Below are 21,572 nucleotides of genomic sequence, written 5' to 3' on the forward strand. Positions count from 1 at the left end.
TTTCCAGCATTTTCCAAGGGCAGCTGAGCATGATATCTCAGCCTCTCCAGGGTACAAAAAGATTCTAATCATGAAAGAAAAATAAGATATTTGGCAGTATTTATTGAAAATTTTTGTTGCTTAGGATGTGAGATGGCAAACCTGCTGCTGTTCATGACAACTACCAGAGTATTCAGCTAAAACAAACAAATATAGTCTTCCAAGAGTAGTCATTTACAAATGCATACACTTGTTATTTGAGTTCTGTAATTAACATTTTAGCGGGTGTTTGGACAAATGAGATACTTAACAGATATAATAGTTGAACAGATGCATAGAGCAATGGGATTCTTGATTTTCTGGGAAAGCCTTGTCTTACAGGTTAGTGTGTATAGGCTTTTTCATTAAATGTGCCTAATGTAATGTATTATTAGAACAGTGAATTTCAGTAATTGTTTCTGAAAATTAATCTTTAAAGGTATACTTCAATTAAATCTTTATCTGTTCAACATAAGCTACCACAGAATAAGAGTAATTACAAAAAGTGCTGATGGAATAACGTCTCCTCACTTCACTTTGATGGATATATATTCACGCTACTGCCCTTACACTTCTACCTCTACGGCTTTCAGTACCACTAAGGTTGCAGGGTGAGTAGAGCAGACTAGGAGTGGAAAGTTTTGATAGATCCTACAAGAAGCTTCCAAACACGTACTCAAAGTAGATTAGCCAAAGGAATCCTTACTTTGTGGCTTCTTTTGGACTCCCATCGATTGAAAATACATGGTGTATCCAATGAGTATGGATGTTGCTCTTAGATATTGTAATAATTCTTGTGGGAGGCAGAAGGCACAGAGGAAATAGCTACTGCTATTCATAAATCTCTACTGTTACCTTCTGCCCCAGAAAGAAGAAACATCTCTCAGCTCCTTTCTTTGCCCTCGTTCTGGATGGGTTGTACTGAAGTACATTTAGTTTGAGGTTTTATGGTGGCTATGTTTATGTAAGTGGAGCAGCTGAGTGAGCAGACATATTCTATGTATGTGTTTACCATGAGTTTTTTTCATTTTGTTTTTACATTCTATAGCAGATTATATTTTTTTCCAGAGGTCATAGAAAGAATTTACATCTCCAGATTGCTGCCAACACTTTAATTAAGAGCATTTAGCCCAATCTCCCTTAATGTTTCCATAGAAATGTTCACATTTGCACTGACTTTTTATCTGTTTAAGCTCAAGCAAAGTACTCATATTTTATGAGAAGTTACCCTCTCAGTTTCTCACAAAGTTATTAATTCTTCTGCTGTACGTATTTTCTTGCGTTTTTGTTTTGGCCTTTTAGATTGTTGGTATTGGTCCAAATTACCATCTAGTAATATAGGATCAGAAAGATCTGCATCTGCTTCTCAAAAACAAAATAAAAAAAAACCTCTGCTGCTCTGTTGTGAATCACATCTGTTGCCACCCAGGGAATGATGCCTTCAGGACTTTTTCCTTAGAAATTAATTTCCTCTTTGCCTGCTTTACTCTGTGTTTAATGATACAATTGGGGGGGGGGGGGGGGGGAGCTCTTGGCTTCATTAAAGAACATACTAAATTTTTCTTCTGCAATTGTACACTAATTTTTTGTCCAGATATTTCCCTTGTGTGGTACCTACATTCTTAAACTTTGTTCTGGAATGCATAATAGTAGTAGTAGATCATATGTTGCCTAACATAATTTCTGGAAGCTTTTCTAAAATAAGCTTTTTTATCTAATAACTCTTTATATTAGCAGTGTCCCGAAAGTGTGGAATTGATAAGTAGGTCTTGAAAAAGCATTATCAAAAATAGAAAGCTCACTGTTCTTGTCACCTTGAACAGACTAGAGAGTTTGGTTTTGAGTTGGTTTTCATTCCCAAAGTGGGCTATATTAGAAAATCTACCTCTAGATATTAGAAGGGCTTGCATTTGGGAGCATAAACTAAAAGAGACGTCGTTTTGTCAAGGTGTATTAGTCTTCAACTAAGACTAAAATTTAAGACAGAACTGCTGCCAAAGTTATAATGTGATTCATTGGCACAACGGAATATTTGGAACAAGTTGTTGGGAATGATTCTGTCCCCTTTTGGTATTTCATTCATTAGGGGAATTTAGAAGTAAATTCTTAATTTGCACATGTGCTGAAACTTAACTTCCATGTGGATGACTGAAAAGGGTGTATTTTGTTTTATTTTTTTGCAGAAATTTTGGGAGCACTTTCATAAATGCAGCTACCCGTGTTTGTCTAATAACACATAAGGTTTATTGTGACTATTCTTGAAAGCCTTACATTACTGTTAAGAAGCATGAGCAAACTGTAGTTGTTGTTTATTTTCTTCTTTTTATTACAGGTTTGTGTAGCAAAGGTGTCTTTGCAGCCTCTTTTCATATGTCATAGATGTTCCTCTTACTTTAGCTGATAAAAAGGATCATATAAGTAATGTATAAGATGCAAGTATTGAATCAGGATTGCTGGGATGTTTATTTCTGTGTCTTTAAAAGTCGATTCTTTTCCTTGCCCATTTTTTTCCTAAACTTCCTTCCCTGGCTTCTGACTATTGCAAGATAGGAAAATCTATGCTTTTCTGCTCAGAAGTTTTTCTTATCTGCTTGCTGAGAAGGAGTTGGGGAGGGGGGAACACACAAATTTTCCACCTATCTACCTTTCCCTCACCAAGCATGATTGGAGTTGGACTGATTTAATGGTGTCAAAAGAAATAATCTTCCATATAATAATCATAGGGCTTATTTTGTTTCCTGCTCAGTTTTCCCAAGCAGCAATTACAGAACTGGTGGGAAGCGGGTTTGACAGTTGCCTGCTGTCTCAAGTTTTGAGTAGCATTTAGTTTCACAACCCCTAAGGAGTGTTTATTTTAATTCAAAGGCTTGGCAAAGCTAAGGGTGGTAAGAAGATATTGGCATGCCTGGAAAGTAAGGAAGGTGATGCAGATTTATGTGAATTTCTTGCAATAACATTATTGAACAAAGTGGGTGGGGTTGTTTTGGTTTGTTTTCTAGAAATGGAGATTTTAGTTTGTCATGTTTGTTAGTGGAAACTTTCATGTTTCTCATGTGCAAACTGAAGATTAGATTTTTCTAGTCTATAATGAAAGTAAAAAAATCAAATTTTATAAAATGTCTCAATAAAAGTATAGCTTCTAAAGACAGAAGTAATTTCTCATGGTTTATATGATTACTGTAAAACCAAAATAATCTTCTTATCCCTTGTATAAAAGTAACTGAAATTTTCTGACTTGCTAATTCAAGAGATCAGGAACTTTGTCTTCCTGGGCTGTTTTCCAACCTTGGCAATATTCTACTTCTCATGTGAATTTTTGATAAAGTTATGCATATTCTGTGGACAATTAATGCATTTCACATAAACCTTATTTTAAATATTTTTTAAAAATTCAAATAATATGACTCTAGGAAAAAAAATCCTCAACAACATGTAAGGAAGTGGGAAGTGGCATTTTTTTTAATGGTAGAGGAGGAATTTGGAATGATCATCTAATGCTGGTAATACAGGAAGACATGGTTTGATAGTGCCATATGATGGTACAACAACTGAGATGAAGTGTCACTGTACAGATATTACCAGGCAGTAGGAGTGGTAGACATCTCCAGTATAACTGAGAAAGATGTGAGACTTTTATAGTCCTACAAATCTTTGACGATCACTAATGGTTCTAGCCTTATTAGATGCATAAACTGGATGCTAACTGTCCAAACAGTTCTGTTTTTCAGATAGTTAATTACAGCATATGTCATGCTTTTAGTCTTCTTTCTTCCTATGGCTTACTGTGTATTTTTGCATATTGGGACAAAGACGTGATATAAAAATAGTCTTGATAAATAAAATTAATATGAATTTTTTTCTGCAATTTTTATTTACAGATAATTATAATATCCTCCACATTAAAAATATTGCAGAAGCTTCAAGAATGTCACTTTTGGTACCAAAAGTTGTGTTGGGTTTTTTTAAATCATCACATTTATGTATTTTAATGACCTAAAACAGTGTTGTTAAATATAAAAATAGCCTTTATACTCTATTCATTTCACTTCAGTTGAGTAATCATGGAAAAAATGTTTTAGGAAGGACCATTATCAAAATAATTTTTTGTGAGCTGCCCATGGGAAGCTAGATGGTAGTGACTTCTTTTGCCTGATGTGCCCTATCATGGCAGGCTGAAGGCCCCCCCCCCCCCCCCCAATTAGAGCTTTTCCAAACCAGGGGATGTCACTAGTTGGCAGAGGTGGACGCAAAGTGTCAGTCTGTGACTGACACTCTGTAGTTTCTTACAAATGTGAAGTGAGCTCTGAAAACACTGATTTTGTTCATTCTGTCTTATTCTGGTTGGAGGCTAAATCTGTCAAATTTGGAAGTGTTGTTAGGTCTTAATGACTTACTCTAGATAACATTGAACATGCCCATTTGCCAGCATGTCTGCCTTCGTAAATGAAGTGCAGGATATCTCTCTGAATTTTGGGGGTTTGGGTTTTGGGGTTTTTTTTGGCTTTTAGATTTTTCTGATACATGGTGCAAACTCTTGCATTGGCTTTTGAGAGTGGGTTCCATCCAGATACTGCATTTTTCTATCTGCCATATGAAGAGAAAAGTTTTTGTCTTTTTCAAGCTTGTGTACTTAGTGTGTTGGCAGAATCAGCTCGAGGGTGGAACCAGTGATTTCTTCCAGTATGACTAACCCTGATCTTTCTCATAAACATTCCTTTAATTAAACTGATGCTAACTCATGATTCATTCCTTCTTTCCAAAAGAAAGATTTTGGTGGGGGGGTGGGGTGTGTGTGTTGTGGCCTTCTCATGGTATTTTTTGCTGCTTTGTGATAGACTACTTCTTTATTACAGGAACACTTACAACAGAATGAGATGATATTTAAGCGCCTCCACCTAGGTACTGTGTCCTATGGAACAGATACAATGGATGAAATTCAGAGTCATATTATAAACTCTTATTCACAGGTATCTCATTTCATAAATATTTACATTTAATATTGAGGGGTTTTTTAGCAATATTGAAGTGTTGTTACTATGTCTAAAAATTTGAGATGCCATGAAAGTTCTTTCATTTGTAGGTATCTCTTAACAGATATGATGAAAGGGAAAAATGTGAGATAGTACATAGTTACCTTCTGATTCTTGTTCCTCATAATAGCCACTTAAGGGACTTTACTTTTCTATTGCCCACTAGCAGAAATCTGTGTTAACCTGTCTGTGCAGTGCAGTCTTTCTCCTGCCAAATCACCTAAGAGGCTCATTACTGAGCCTACATGTTACAAGTGTCCAGAACAAGATGAACAGTAATTGTATCTTTGAAGATATTCATCAAGAATAAACATCGAAAAGCCACATTAATTGGTATAACCAAAAAGTAAAAAAAAATAGTTGTCCAAATAAAATTTATAAAGACATACCTAAAAAGCGTTTTTAAAATTAAGATGATCACAAACAGCATAAAACTGGGCTGGGGCAAGGGACGGAATGAAAACTCCTTATTGCCTGCGATTATGAGTGCTTGGTCTCAAACGTTTACAAGAGGATTATGGTTCCCTGTCTGTGGGTTGGTTGTGGGATGAAGGGGAGGGGAGATGGAATTCTGCAAGAATCGCTTGCATCTTCCATGTATGTAAACTATTTGGGTGCTTTCTGCAAAGCTTTCTAAGCATCTGATTCCACTCTGAGATTAGGAAGGATTTTTTGTTACTATTCTTTGAAACAAAAAAGAAAAGAAATTGACAGAAGAGGAAATAAATTATAGTTTAACTAATATTTCCATATGTTGCATACAGTACAATAATAAAACTTTTATATAAAAGTTCTTTTCCATAGTTAACTTGGATACACAAACATGACTGGCTGACCCAGTTAAGTTTGTAGACTGGCCTCCTTATCTGTGTCCTCATTTTCTCTTGCAAAAGGATTGTAGGATCAACAATTGATTAGACTCTTTAGTTGTGTTGTATATTGAACTATGGCTCCCTTCTCATTTGCTTAAAAAAAAATGAAAATGTAGCTGTTTGACACCATGTTGGACTTGGTTAGTATTATGTAGCTTTTAGGAAGAGAGGCAGGAGGGAAAGCAGTGAATAAGCGATGTATGTTTCTAAGTTTTCAGTCTGCAACTTCAATTCTGTATTATTTCCCATCTAAATATGGGAACAACATAAAACAAATTCACTTCTTGAATTCCGTTTCCTTGGATAATCTACTTCAGCCTAATTCTTTGTAGATGTAGACATGAATAGTAATTGAGATGCAATAATATGCCTTGGAAGTGAGATACGGAGCTCTTTTACCTAAAGATCAGCAGTCCAAATTTGATTCAGAATGGGTTACTGAAGGTAATTGCTACCTGAATATGTTTATAAAAATCACCCAAACATAATTTGGTATAATGGGTTGTTTGGGTATTCACTGTAACAACTGTAGCAATAAATAATATTAACTGACAGTCTCGAGCTCGCACACCTAGGTCTGGCTGAGTTTGATGACTAAGCACCAGTCTTCTAGAGGAGACATATTCATTAAGGCTGTTTTCGTATTTTGCGGTTAATATGCTACCCGAATAGAATTGCATGATTCCTGGAATTCTTACTTGCTTAAAGCTTTTAGTAGTTTGCTGTAAAATTTAATGAGTGGTACCCATGGTTAATTAAGTTTTTAATAACTGTAACATATTTGCCGCTGAAATTTTTTAAAGAAGTAAGAAATGTGAGGGAAGCTTTTTTCTCAGTTGTGGGAAAAGATTCCCAAATCTAGATTTGCTGTTAGTAGATGATGAAAAGAACTTTCTTGGAACTTCCTTTTTTTTTTTCAGCTTTATATAACACTATTTGATGTTTAAATAATGCTTTAATTATGCGTATGTTGGTAGCAACTCTTTAAAACAGAAAAATAAGGAGTCTCAGTAACAAACGGGCAACTGTTAAACAATTGTTTCAATCTGAAAAAGTATGGCGAGGTTTTTATTTGATCTATGATAATAGAAGCTGCCAGTTAGCTAGGCAGTGGTTCTTGTGTGACATTGATTTTATCCCTTGTTTGTGTTCTGGTTTATTATTACAGTGGACCTACTAGACTATTGTCATCTTAATGTAACACACAAATCTATTTATAACCTGATTATATTTCCCCACTGGAAGCATTTTGTGATAGAGGGCATAATCTTAATGGAATTGTGTGAAATTAAATTATACAAGCATCAATAAACATAACATAATTCAGAAGGAGTAAATCAGCTTAATTTATTTGCGGCTGTAATGGCATCAGCGTTAGCAGAATGCAAATGCAGAGGTTTAAAGCAGTAGCTGAAAAGCAGTGCCAGATGAGCAGAAAGTTAAACCCTTTATTAGACAGCACTGTAATTTGATGGGGCAGAATGTTCACGGTTCAGCAGATTGCAGTCAGGAGGAAAAAAGCATGGTTTCTGAAGAGGTTTTCTGAGTACCCTGGAGTGAACAGAAGAGCCTTTGGTAGTACTGCTGATACATTTAATGTGCTGGCTTTAAAAAAACAAACATAAAAAAATCCCCAAACCCCAATAAAACCCATGCAAAAAAAACCCCAAACCCACTTATTTTCAACTAGTTATAAATATATGGTACTTTCTCTTACAAGATTCAGTCATGTGCTTGAGCATTTCTGAAGGATAACTTAAAATAGTGCTAATTTGGTGGTTATGCAGCAGTAATGTGATCTTCAAATATGTGTTTAACTATTATTTTGCATTATTTTATTAGATTATTGCGTTCTTGCAAGGACAAATTTCAGCCTGCAGCAAAAGCATACAAACTGCGTTAGTTTACAAATAATGTAGAAATAGTGCTAGGTTGTAAATTAAATCATCAAAATTTGTATTTTAATGACTCCTAATATTTATACTTAGCAATTATACTTGCTTTTGTTCTTGTGTCCCTACCAATGTGATGGTCTTTACCTAAATCTCTGTATTTAAGATTTAAAAGAAAAGTTGGTGGGGTTCTTTTTTTTCCCATGTAATGGCATTGGAGTTTCAATCTCTGAATGTGCACAGGTGACAAAAATTCCACCCTTGCAATTTGTTTGGATGTTTCTGAACTCATCCAGTTGGTTGCTGGCTTAAATACTTTTTTAAAAAACAAGTCATAGTAAGTAAAGGACATTAAAGGGACTACTGTGACTGATCACTGAAAAGGTAAATTCTGAAAAGAGGAAGCAGGGTTTCTGCAGAATCCAGTCAGCCTATTCACCCCTTTTGCTGCATATTTGTTTTCATTTCACATGGCAGGCAGGTTAGAACTAGATGATCTTTAAGGTCCCTTCCAACCCAAACCATTCTGTGATCTATGATTTTTCAATTGTCTGCAGGCTGTTTTACTGAAATCTGACAACAAATTTTAAAATCCCACAGTTATGTATCAGTTCTACAGAAAAGTAGATGAGAGATTTTATGAATCACAAACTGACTGAGTTGACAGTAGGTTATGTAAAATAAATAAATGGTTACTATCCTTACCAACCTTCCATAAAGGGAACAATCGGGACATTATACTATTAGTATTCATGTTTTGCTGCCGTTATTGAACTTTGTTTTACTATTCATTGTGTTGGGTCTTTAAGGCACACTCTCAGAATAGTGGAAACAGTACCAGTTCAACACCATCTAGGAAGCCTCAGTCGTCTGCACCCAAAGTCCGCAAGAGCGTCAGCAGTCGGATACATGAAGCGGTGAAGGCCATTGCACTGTGTCACAATGTGACCCAGTATATGAATCCCGGGCTGGTGTGTCTGGAGAAACAGAATATGCAGAGGTGGATCAGGACTTCAGCGATGAAAATCGACTTACCAGGCTTCCAGCCCTGATGAGGTTAGTATGCAAGGGTGAAAAAATTAGTATCTCATAAAGAACAGATAAGCCAAGTTTTAAAGAGCAGAACTGTGAAAGAAAAGTGTTTTGGGCTGGGGTTTCTTTAAATTAGCAGTAATCTGGTTTTATTTCCTCTACAGCTGTAGGAAAGATCTGGTGTTTTTGTTACATAAAAGTGTTTCAATTATTGACTAAAAGGTCTGTGAAGTCAGTACTTTGGGATCACTACTGTGTTGAGTATTGCAATTAAAGTTATGTGTATTCTCAAAACATTAGTCTATCTATGATTCATAACATATACATGCAAAAAGGAATATGAACTGCTTTGAGTGATGGATAACCATGTACATGAGCTAGAGACACTACCAGTTAGTGTAATGTATAGATACTTAACAGGGGAAAAAACCCCAAACCTCAGATACTCCTGTAGAAAAGCTTTTGAGCTTCAAACCCCACGCAGTTTCATCATCTTCAGGGTTCAGTCAAAATTGCATTAAGTGTAGCACGAATTTAAACCCCCATTTCAATAAAAAACATGCATTTGACTTCCATTGAAATCCGAATTTTAAACAAATCCCACAGCTTTCAGTGGATTTGAGTTATTGTTCTGAATAATCCTGTTTTGGGCCTGATTGCCTCAAATTCAATCTAAAACGATGCTAGAAGAGAAAGGCAAAGCTGAAGTTTTTGCCCATTCACTTTATAAAACCGTGTATGTAGTTGATACAGTAAAATAAAAAGAGTATTTTGAGGCTGGTTTGCCTGTGAAAGGGAGCAGGTTTGAGGGGCCACTTTGCTTTAAAGAAATTCTAGTGGTTATCTGAAGATTGGATGTACTGTTGGTGGTGTAGCCACTGTAGCTTAGTCATAATCAAACGAAGGTTGTTGCAAGATGTGAAGAAGGGAGTGTGTATCTGAAAGGCTGTTTATTTTTCTAGCTATACAAGTTGATCTAATACAAGATAATATTTCTTCCACAAACCTCATCTTGCCCACAGCATAGCCTATTATTCTTGGTATACGTTTGGTTACATGCCTAATATATCACCATATGTAATACTAACAAAACTTCAGCAATTCAAACTGCAAGCTGTAATTGCTAAAAGTAACAAGTCTATACCAAGTATTTTTAGGAATGCAAGAAATAAAATTAAGTCTGTCTTCATGTCGTACTGAACTAGCAGGCATTACATGCATTTCAGATGCTATAAACACAGTTCATCGTGTCAAAGGATTGTAGAATATAAAGGAAGTGGCTGGTTCTCAGTGATTAAAATGTGGCAGAACATTGTAAAAATAAAACTCTAGGCAGGACTTGAGATGCTGCTCTTTGGCTAAGATCAAAAATCCATAATACTATATGTGGTGTTTTATAGTGTGGTTGATCTGCATTATGAATTGAGAATGCTGGAAAGTGCATTTGTTTATGCCAGAGGTACACTGTAACTATAGTTTGTTAGTGTAGTTGTACAATGTTTGACTTTTATTATGAACATGTGTACAAATTTTCATATGCACATATATTCGCTAAATAGATCAGTGTAATGAGCCTGTGAGATGTACTAAATATAATGAAAAACGGCATGAGCAAGTGTCTGCCTGTGCAGCTATGGATGAAGTAAACATTCTGCTTTAACAGCCAAAGGTTTTACTAAGGCGGGTGGAGAGATGTGCAATTGAGAGAGGCTACGTGAGTTTTTTTCTCCTACTTGCTCTTCCTCTGCCTGTGGGCTTCTGTATATTCATTCAGTTGTTTGGAACCTGAAAATATTACCATAAAGAGCAATTCTCCTCCCATATTTGCTAAAGGAAACAGCTGTAAGACTTGAGCATTATGCAGGTAGTGCCCTGGAAAAACAGCACAGAATTTGACCTTGGAAAGAGGAAGGAAAATTTGATAAAGTGCTAATGTGACAGATCTGGGATTCAGGGTGGAAAGGGAAGTAGAAAAGGAAACGGGCAACAAAGAAACTGTTAGTGCTGAAGTGGAAGAGAAAGCCCAGGTATCCTTTTAATAATGATTTTTTTTTTTAAATCATCTTGACTCATACATTCAACCTATATGACAGTGAAATGAAAAGCTTACATTTTTAGAACAGCCAGTATTAAATTTCCTTTTTGTTTCTCAAAGGTAATGCTTGAAACACTAGTAAAATTATCATATCGAACAAATATGCCTTAGTATAACGAGAAATTGATGCTAAATGGAGTCTTATAAAAAGATGAAGCTACAAAAACATATTAACAGCATAAAAATTGCAGCATGACAGCAAAAAGCCTAAGAGTTGAAAGACTAGCAGGTCTTTATCATAATTTTTTAAAGAGTTCTATTGATGCAATGTTTGCAAATCACTGGAGCCTAAGGAAAATAATGTAAATGGTTCATTATTTAGCTTATTGAACTTTCCTGCAGTTAGGTTGACGGATGATGCCAATGTTTCCCAATCACCAAAGTACCATTTTTAAACCATTTTTTATTGAATAAAGTGCTTGGAATAATTGCACCCTGGAGCTTTATTTAGGGAAATGGTTCAATTGATGTTTTCTGTTTAACCTCAGCACTGACCTATCACAACATATTTGGTTAATAAGCAACATTATCATTTAATAGACTAACCAGTTTTATGCATTGTACTTTCTCAACATTACAACTCTGTTCTCTTAGATTTTGTTTATGGATCTGGCTTGATTGCGGTCTTTTTGAAAAAAGAGGTTATTTCCACAGTTGTCTGTTGCGTTATATAATATTGGTGGTATCACTGTAGCATATAAAGAGCAGAGAACAATGTGTAAGTTATAAAACTATTCTTCCATGTAGGAAAGTATAAAAAGCAGTTTAGTAATACGTTGATACGCTACACTTAATGAATTGACTTGAGGAATTCATTTTGAAATTCTTCACATCTGTGTGTGTATGCATTGCATCCATACACAGAGAAAATATAACAATAACAAAGTATGCACATTTAGAAGTAGCTACATTCATCATAAAAGATGTATTCTATCTATTGTTAGAGTAACCTGAGATAAGTAACTGATTTTGTATTCATAATGTGAACCCTACTTATGCCAGGCTCTTTGTTTCTTATGATAAGTGATCAATATTTCATTTTCTCTGAAAGAGTGGAAAGTTTCATTTGTCTGTCACTGTCCTCTACAGCTGTTAGCATAGCAAACAATAAACATTCACTGAGAATTCACTGAAAAAATGAAAGGACCCCTACTTGGCCATCATAGCTGTGGGTTTCAGCTCATCTGTAGAAAGCCAGCTACATTAATGTAATGAACAATCATAAAAGGATATAAGCTAAGTAGGTAAAGCAGTGGAGTTCAAAGGTCACAGACCCAAGCAATTCAGGGGCATGCTAATGAACAGGAGCCTTTGAAGACCTTTGCTCCCCTTGGTCAGAAAAGATTGATCAGTCACAATTTTTAATGACTGCTTACTCTCATAAACCAGCTATTATTGGTTATGCTTTGTCCTGCACTGTTATATTCTCAAGCATTTCTGATTCCAGGATTTTGAATATTTAAATACTACCTTAAAGTGTGGTCAGTTATTTAATTCCGACGTTTCTGTCCAGAGACAACAGAGTTGCTAAAATTAATTACAAGGATATAAAGCCAATCATTTAAAAACAGACAGGGAAATGATATGCCCTTAGTGAAGCAGCTTTTGTGTTTACAAAAGTGAAGCTGTAATGTATGAGACATGTTGTATTGTTTATTCATTTATTGTGTGTGCTTATTGAAGCAAGACTAATTGTGTTGTTTTGTCAATGTATTGTGAAAAGCAAATCACTCAGTAGCATAAAACCATCACTTTCATGACCTTCGAGACCCGCAAAGAATAACTACTCCATAGCTTGTCTTGAATATTGATCGACAGTTTTTTCACATGATCAAGCTGTACTTTTAAGTTAATAATTTTATTTTAATTATGAAGCTTCTTGGTGAAAAGTGATGGACTGCAAATGTTAGTTATCAAATCATTATTTATAAATATAAACAAACCAGTGCTGATTGGAAACACATGTGAGTTGTTGTTGAACAACCCAAACAGAAACTGTTGGGAACACTCAAGCAGTAGGAAAAAGAAATCTCACTGCTTCTTCCTTGTTTCCAAACCAATAACCTTAACTTCAAAACACCACATGTATAACCTCCATATGCCTTACACGGCAACCTGATTTTGAAACCAGATCCTATTGTCTGAAGTAAAGATGCTCTTAAATACTCTGAAATAAATGAAGGTTGGTTGCCTGAGAATTACTCTAAGCAGAAAAACTAGCTTACAGAATTTCCATCCCTAGTCCTTCTTTCTCACCCTACAAATTTCTTCCTTGTATATGCCAAAACCTTTGAAGCCTTCTTTATATGGGTCATTTTTCAGTTTGTGGTGAAGTTCATAGCGTGGCTCCAGAAAAGCTGTCAGCACAACTGAGGGGGACCTCCCAAACTGCTGGATGGGGTGGAGAAGAACTGCCAACACCAGCCGCGAGGCAGTGGATCTTTTTCTTAACTGTCGTCAGCTCAAAAGGGAATATTGTGTGTTGAAAGTGGCAATTAGTTGGCCATAGACTGTTTTGAGCAACACTTTGTAAATATGGAGCAGTTAGATATTTCTACAGGGAGCAGCAACGGCAGACTGGCCTGCAAGGAAAGGGGAGCCAGGAGCTGAGCATGATAGTCAGGCTGCTAGAGGCAGTGGGCTCAGTGATGAGGTGTACAGCCTTACAGTATCCAAGGAAGGTGAAAAGAGAATGTCTCATGATGGAAACCAGAGGCAGTCAAGAATATAGATTGTTGTACTATCTGTGATGATGAGGCACATCTGAATTCAAGCCAGGAAGTCAAATCATTAAGTCAGGATCAGGTCCCAAGACAGTAACGAGTATTAGCCACAGTCTGGTGATCGCAAGAAAAGTTCATGGCAGTGAGGCAGGTCCAAAGTCAGGAGGTCATGTCTGCCTGTTGGGGCTAGGTCAGCAGGGTACGTGGCCAAGTGTGGGCACAACTGCAACATGGCTCCAACGTAGGTCTCACAGGACCGAGTGTGAGAGCCAAGTGAAAGGGGGAAGGCAGCCTCCATGGAGGCTTCTTTGAGCTGTTTCTTCATCACAGCTCTTAACAGTGAGCTGGCCTTGAACGCAGCTGGTTTAAATTCCTAGGAAGGAGTGTGCACTCAGGGTCTTGACAGCTTCAGTCTAAATAGGGTTTTGAATATTTTTTCATGGAAATACATTGCTATTCTGTCTTGGTTGATAAAAGGTTATGTTTGAGTCAAGTAAGTATCCAATCTCTCTTTCAGTTTACCCAAACTAAGAGTAGGGTGAGTTGTTGGGGTTTTGTCACTTTTGCTTTCTTTCTCAAATATTTTATTATTAAAACCAAAATTAGTGGATTAGGTTCCTAAGACCAGCTTAGTTCCAAACAGCCCAGAATTCAAAGGGAGTGGTAGTAGTATGATGGTTTGTATATTCCTGTCCTGATTGACGTAGTATCTAAAGCAAACAAGAACAGCCTTAGGGCATTTTATTTGGTCTTCTGCCAAGCAGTAACAGCCTTTTAGGATTGATCCAGCAACTGAATGTCTTCAGAATTCAGCAGGGTGCTTCAAATACCTCACTTTGTGGATTTATAACTGTGTGCCCAAAGGCAAGGATAGTTTCATTTTTTCAAGTGACCATATCAGCTCTTCTTTAACTGGGACTTCTTCATGCCATCATGCTCTCAAGATGACAAGTGACTAGAGGTAGTTAACATTTTCCACAGAGCAAGGGGACTCAATGTTGCAGTTCCCCAAACTGAAACTCATAAGACAGCTGGGTGATAAGTGATGTTTCTGTTGGTCCAGAGGAAGCTAAGGAAGATGTGAATCTGAGAGGGAATGAGAGTGCCTTTCCTTGTGTAAATTATTCACCCTCACAGGGAAAGGTTAGGAGAATTCAGAGATGAGCTTTGCGTTGGGCTGTGTAAGGAACAGTCTTGCACATACTGATTGAATGGCCTAAAGCCATCCAACACCACTCCAGAGAGAAGCAAACTCCTGTTATTTGGTAGAGCAGGGAGGTACTTACCTCTTTCATCCTCAGAGTTGAAAGTAAATAAAGATATGGCTGTTCCTTTAAATGCTTTCTATTGACAATCTGTTTCAGTTTATATGCCAGCCTTAATTTTGACTGTTGACTTGTGTACTTAGATATTTGTAGCATTTTCTGCCACATAATTATTTTCATCAGGGTTGTTAAATGGGACTCATAGGCTAATAGAATGAATTGTAGAAGAGATTTTTTTTCTTTAAAAAAAATTAAAAATATGTTGGCACCAATAGTTGGAAAAAAAAACATTTAGAATGTCATTGGTTTAAGAGAAAATGTAAATATACTAAGCTTTTTGTGGCCTATCAGTTTATATGTTTTCTAAAGTTTTTTGAAATTGTTTATTAGTATTTATTTTAGGTTAAAATCAGTCTAATGTTCTAATTAAATAGGCAGTTCTGAATCCACAACAGGAATAATGGGTTTGTGGTTGGTTTTGTGCTTGACAGGGGGCTTATGAAGCCCTTAACTGTTCATTTTCGTGACTCTAAAAGGCTTTGGTTTTATGACTGATAAAATAGGTAACTGCATCATCGTCACTTAACCTTGTGTGCTTTATGGAGCTTTCTAGAAACTACCTAAGATATTTATAAGCTGCTTGTTTCGATTTAGTTATGAAAATGAACATTTCTAAATAAATGGGATGACTATGTCCCCAAAATGTGGAATTAGTATGCGGGCCTACCGTGGTCTGTAGCAACAATGCTTCTGAAGTTTTCTCCTCTTCGTGCCCCTCTCAGGATGCACACGCTCTACAGGCAGCTGAGCTAGAGACACTGTCCTGCTTGGAGACGCTACTTCTACCTCCTGAGTTGGTGCTGCTGTGGGTTATGTCGTGGGTCGTGCAGTTACTGCTTGAGTTGAGAGAGTTTACTTATGAAGTCTCTGCATTTGACTTCGAATGGAAATCTCTGCTGAGGTCATTGAAGTGTTTGATATTTGGGGCTGTGAACTCTGGAAGCTCTGAGGGTCAGGTGGCCTCTAGTGGAGAGAAACTGCTGACAGAGAGAGGCAACCAGAGCTAACAGTGGGCATGTGGTAAATACAAACGTGGAAGATTTTGGGGAAGAAACACTAAACGAGGTGTTTCTCAATAGCTTTTGTCAGATCTGTTGCATTTCCATTTCACAATGCAAGTATTTGCTATCTTCATTCCTAATTTGGAAGTTGCTACTTTGACCTTGTCATGCATGAGGTGATAGCTGTCTTTACCCTTTGGATTGCCACTGAGGAGGAAGACAATTAGCAAGTTAGAAACCACAGCAGCTCACTTTGACTCCACCTACTTTACCTATCCTGGGAACACTACACAGTTCATGGGTTCAGGTGCACACTCATGTCTCAGGAGTGGGAGGACCCTATGTCTACCAATGTACTTCTGTCTCCTGGGCAGACAGTTGCCATAGAAGGGAAGCTTGGTGATAAGCCAGACGAGATCCACAAAATATTCAAATAAGTCCCTAACCTGGATTCAGGAAACTTGACACATTTCATCTAGGGGTGTTAGGAAATTAATGATTATTGGCAAATAAATATTATTACTAGAATGAATTTTTTTTTTAAAAACCAAAATGGTAGCATCACCAGCAAAGACTTTTGTGCTTGTCCAACCTTTGATTGCTTTATCTGACTCCATCCAATATGTCAAGCTCTGTAGAAGCCACAGCTGCTGTGTTTACCTGGCATTCTAGGGGTTCTTGATGTATGCACACTATATTGCAAGACCATTTTAATGTATGGTTGCAGAACTTTATTGAAAAGAGAATATATTTGTAGAGGAGAAACCTCAAGAAGAGAAACTTACCTGAAAATCCTTTTACTGAACTCTGTATAGCCAACCATTCAGTATATATTTATTTGTTAGATTTATAATTTAGATTTTCATGCTATTTGTGAAATACTTTTTAAAAAAAAATAATTGTATATTCTGAAACTTCAGATATTTAATGGTAAGGTCTGATTATGTTGCTCTGGATACTGCTAAGGTCTAGCTGCTCTGATTCATTCTGAATGACGAGGCAAACTTAATATCTTGCTCTCGAGTTTAGTCAGCTGCCTTTTAAGCATCTATTTGACTCTTGAGCCTTATTGACTATTTCTGCTATGGTATTTGTACTGATCAATTTAAAAGAAAAAAATATATATGCAGTTGAGTGTAGGCCAGGTATAAGAATCCAAAATGACTGCTGCAAAATGCTAATTCAAATGGTAGGTGAAGCCAAGCATAAACGAAATAATAAACAGATGTGAGTCACCAAATATAGAACACTTAAGTCCTAGCTGCAAAGGGACACAAATGAGATGATAGGGTATTAGTAGAAAGATGCAATTTACAGGTCAGAATGTAATAGTAACCTTTCACTGTGAAAATTGAAAATTAACCTTGGGAGCATTGGATCATTTACAGCTTATATGGTACTTTTATTGAAGAAGAAAAATCGCTAAAGAGACTTCCTGTGATTTTCGAGGTTTTAAAATGATGCTTTTCAAAATGTGTTCTTTTCTCTTCTGTAACTCCATCTCGCTGTGTTTTTATTTGGTGATGCCTACACAGATGGCACTACACAAATTTTTTTTCCAATTTTAAATTTTCATAGAAGCTACAGTGATTTACTAGCTTTGAGTGAAATTCTTAGTATTAGCTACCACATCTGTTGAACTTATCTAAGGATTTTACTACTTGCATGTCTTGTATCAGACTGCTTGATTTTTATTTTTTTTTATCTTACCTGAGGTTAATAGCAGAGGCAAGTTCCATAAAAATAATGTGAATTTCATTATAATTACTTGTCCAGTAATTTAAAAATCTGTTTTCCGATAATGATTAGCATGTGGAAAAATAAAATAGAATTGAGACAGATAATTCTTTCTTTTCTTATCAGAAACTTCCCATTCATATATGGAATATGGCTTGTATATAAACTAACAGTAAAGCACTTTTCCTTAAGTATTAATTTTTTGAAGAATAAAACCATGCAGTGTGGTGATAGAAAAATATCTAGTGTGTTATTTAAAGCATAACATAGAAGAAATAGAAGCTAGATGTCATTCACTTTAAAGCAGCAAATTTTTTTTAAAAAAGCAAATCTCTAATGCACGCATTTAAGGTGCCATGTAGTAGTAGCTAATAGTGATTATTGTATAATGCAGCACTTCTGGGTTTGTGAAAGGGACTTTCACAAGCGTGTTTGTGGGACGCAGTATTGTAACCTTGGTTTCCCTCTCATTTGATATTACTGTTGAAACAAAAGTAATAAAATGATGCAAGTGAACAAAGCAAGCTAAAAATAAGCTAAAAATAAGATCCTTTGCTTATCTATTTACTACATATTACAGTGTCTCAACTTGCATGTAGTTATAGATCTAATAAATTGTTTTATATGGAAATACTGCCAAAATATTTTACTTACATAGCGGTGTCATTGGTACAGAAATTGTATTCTGGTTTTGCATAATTTCTACTGGATGTTCTTTAAGTATCATTGAGTATTATATCTGGGTTTCTTTTAATCAGAACTGTTACTTCTGAGCAATATATTCTAAATAGCTTATTTGCAGGAATAAGTTCAAATAAGTTTTTATATTCTTCATAAGAATTTTTGTAAGCTTTCTGAAGGAAAATACTGACTTGATGTGTTAAGATTTTGTACTCAGTCTAGTGCTATTCACATTTTTTCCCCTAGATTCTTGGAAGAGTTTAGACTTTTACCCTAGCAACAGTTGTTTTGGCTTTAGTGTAATTTATATAACAGTATAATAAACCTTTCACACTTAAACATGTCTTCTCTTTTCTTGTTCTTTCTTAGGTGGCTCTGGTGCAGTGGACAGAGAGTGTCGGTCTCACTCTGGTTAACAGGGATTTGACCTCAATGCAGCTGAAGACCCCTGGTGGACACATTCTGACGTACTATATTCTGCAGATCTTTCCCTTCACTTCTGAGAGCAAGCGCATGGGGATCATAGTTAGGGTAATTTTGGGAGTGTTCTGGGTGTTGGTTTTTACTTCTCAAAAAAGGTTTTTACTGAACTTTTATTTTTATAAAATTTGATGCCAACTTGATCCTTCAGGGAATGCATTTCACAAGAGTTTTTTAAATGGAAAGTATACCTTTGACACAGGTACACATGAAATACCAGGCAAACAATTGTAGAAAAATCAGGCTAACTTGATGTTGCAGAGAGCTTCATAAAGGACCAACTCTTCTCTGTTGTGGGAATGCTTAGCCTCTGATGTTGCAAGTTGCCTTTAAGCCTTTGTTTTTAATTTTCCATTTGTTTCTTTCATACAAAATATGTTGCCTGTTCAAGGGATAAATTAACAGCTGAAATTTCTTACAATAGTAGTTAACGTCTTTCTATACTACTAGTGCTGCTGCTTTTCCAGAGTCAGTATTGATACCTGAACTGACATGCATACACAGCACAATCCACAGGCTCTAAGATTTATGAGATAATTGCTTAGTTGTCTCCTGGATGCCCAGTTGGGAGCATAGTAATGATCATTAAAACCTCAGATGAAAGGAAGCCACAGCACCATGCTAAAAGTAAGGTTTAAACCTCCGTGAATGATAAGCCATCCATGCTACGTAACTTCTCCCCTACCCAAATCAGACACTGTAGCAGAACAGCTTCAGACAACGTTGTTAGATGGTTAGATCAGTGCTGTGTCCCAGCTAAACAGGTGTCAAACTCATCCCATTTTTTATTTGCCTGTGATGTCAAGCCAGGCATGCCATCAGCCTTAGGCAAGGATACTTCAAGCAGAATGTGTGCATTCTCAAGTCTGGAGAGACCTTGGCAAGTCTGTATTTCATTAGGTAAGGTTGGCACTAAGAGCCTGTTTAACAGTGACATGTTCAGGGATTTCTAAGCAGCTTGCAGATCAGACTAATCCATTCCTTCTGTGAAAGACCATACCTCAGAAACTCCTGATTTGGATTATATTTGCCTGCACGTGAATTCTGTGAATAAGCAATGAATATTTTAGCATTAAAACATCTGTAACAAGTATTTACACTGTTACTTGTAAATTTTTAATTACTTAGGTATTTCAAAGATACAGAGCAAATTTTCTGTTGTGGGTTAGATAGTATATGCCACCAAAGAAACAAAATAGTTGTTAGAGGGGGCATAACAGTGATATTTTAAAATTTAAATGGGCAGTTTAGGGATGCTGAGAAATCTGTTACTCATATTAACGTCAGTTAGAACTGATCCTCTTATATGAGAAAGCAGGCAATATGGATCTCGATGGAATCGAGAGGCAGTAGTAACATCAAGTCATAAAACTTACCCACCTGTTGGCAAGGTACTCTATCTTTTATAAATGACAATCCACTGACTAATTCAAAAGACAGTTAGATTATTGGTAGGTAATTGTTTTGACTGTATAAATAGATCTGGTTTTTTTCCCTCTTTCTTTTGTAAAATTTTAGGATGAATCTTCAGGAGAAATAACATTTTACATGAAGGGTGCAGATGTTGCAATGTCCACTATTGTACAGTACAATGATTGGTTAGAAGAAGAGGTAAGAAACAAAATCAAAATCTATAAAAATTAAAATTTTGTAAAAACTAAACTTTTAAAATCAAAATATCAGCTATTATTGGAATAGGTTTAAAGGAAATCCTGAGCCAATGCAGTAATGGGTTTTGAAGTTCAGTTACATATGTCCTGAATGGGTTTTAAGGGATTAGAATTATTTCCAAATCTTGAATAACCCACAGGAAAAGCAAAGCTGGTAGTCATAGCAGAACATGTTCCTACTTAAAACAAGGAAATTTGTTTTTCATTGACTGACCTTTCACATAAAACCTAATTACTTCTGAGAAGTATTCTGCTATAAACCTATTTTTCCTGAAATGCCCTTGTTTTATCAGATTCCACAGTGAAGTATGATTATGAATTACAAAGCTTAATAAGGGTTACAGCCAAATTGAAATCGTTTTTGCCACACTTATTAAACTTAATATAAAATAGCTGACTGAATTTCAAAACTGATAAATATTTTTCACTGTGTGGCTCTAGTAGGTACCAGCAATGATCTTATTTTGACCCTACATACAGACAATATGTTAATACAATGATTACACCATGTATGTTCATAATGGTATTGGCAATATGAATCAATATCTGCTGCAGGGCAGTTTGATTTATTTGGGGACATGAATAAATTAAACTCCCTCAAGACCTAGCAAAATGTCATAAAAATTACTTTTGGCGATAATGATGCACAATTAATTGTAAAATACTTGTTTAATTTATTTAGCTTTATGAGGTCAGATCAATAAGTGTTTTGCACTGGACAGCCTTGTTTTCATTAAGACATGCTATTCCATGGCTATTTTTAATGTGTAGATATTTTTCTGAAAAGAGGTGTGTTCAGTGGAAAAAGAAAATGTATCTCTGTTATATGCCTCAAAAATATTTTTAATTTGTTTTAAAGCTTCAGCATAAAAGACATATCCTTTAAGCTAGGAGAGAAAATTTAGCTGGCTTACCATAGCATACCAGGTCATTTGGGGGACTTGAAGTATAATTGCTTTTTTATTCTGCTTGTGGCTTCTCCAAAATAATCTAAGAGTCTAAAGAAACACCAGAAG

The 21,572-nt window shown here is 36.0% G+C and overlaps 1 protein-coding gene across 1 annotated transcript in view; it reads left to right on the forward strand.

Annotated features, from left to right (window-relative positions):
• Nucleotides 1–21,572, forward strand: part of ATP9B (ATPase phospholipid transporting 9B (putative)) — a 182,855-nt gene that overhangs the window by 142,899 nt on the left and 18,384 nt on the right. The window contains 6 exon segments of the mRNA XM_075745250.1: nt 4,876–4,985; nt 8,622–8,757; nt 8,760–8,837; nt 8,840–8,868; nt 18,776–18,937; nt 20,405–20,497. Of these exon segments, the coding sequence (XP_075601365.1) occupies nt 4,876–4,985; nt 8,622–8,757; nt 8,760–8,837; nt 8,840–8,868; nt 18,776–18,937; nt 20,405–20,497 (608 nt within the window).

The sequence above is a fragment of the Balearica regulorum genome, chromosome 2 (assembly GCF_011004875.1).
Source record: "Balearica regulorum gibbericeps isolate bBalReg1 chromosome 2, bBalReg1.pri, whole genome shotgun sequence".
NCBI lineage: Eukaryota > Metazoa > Chordata > Aves > Gruiformes > Gruidae > Balearica > Balearica regulorum.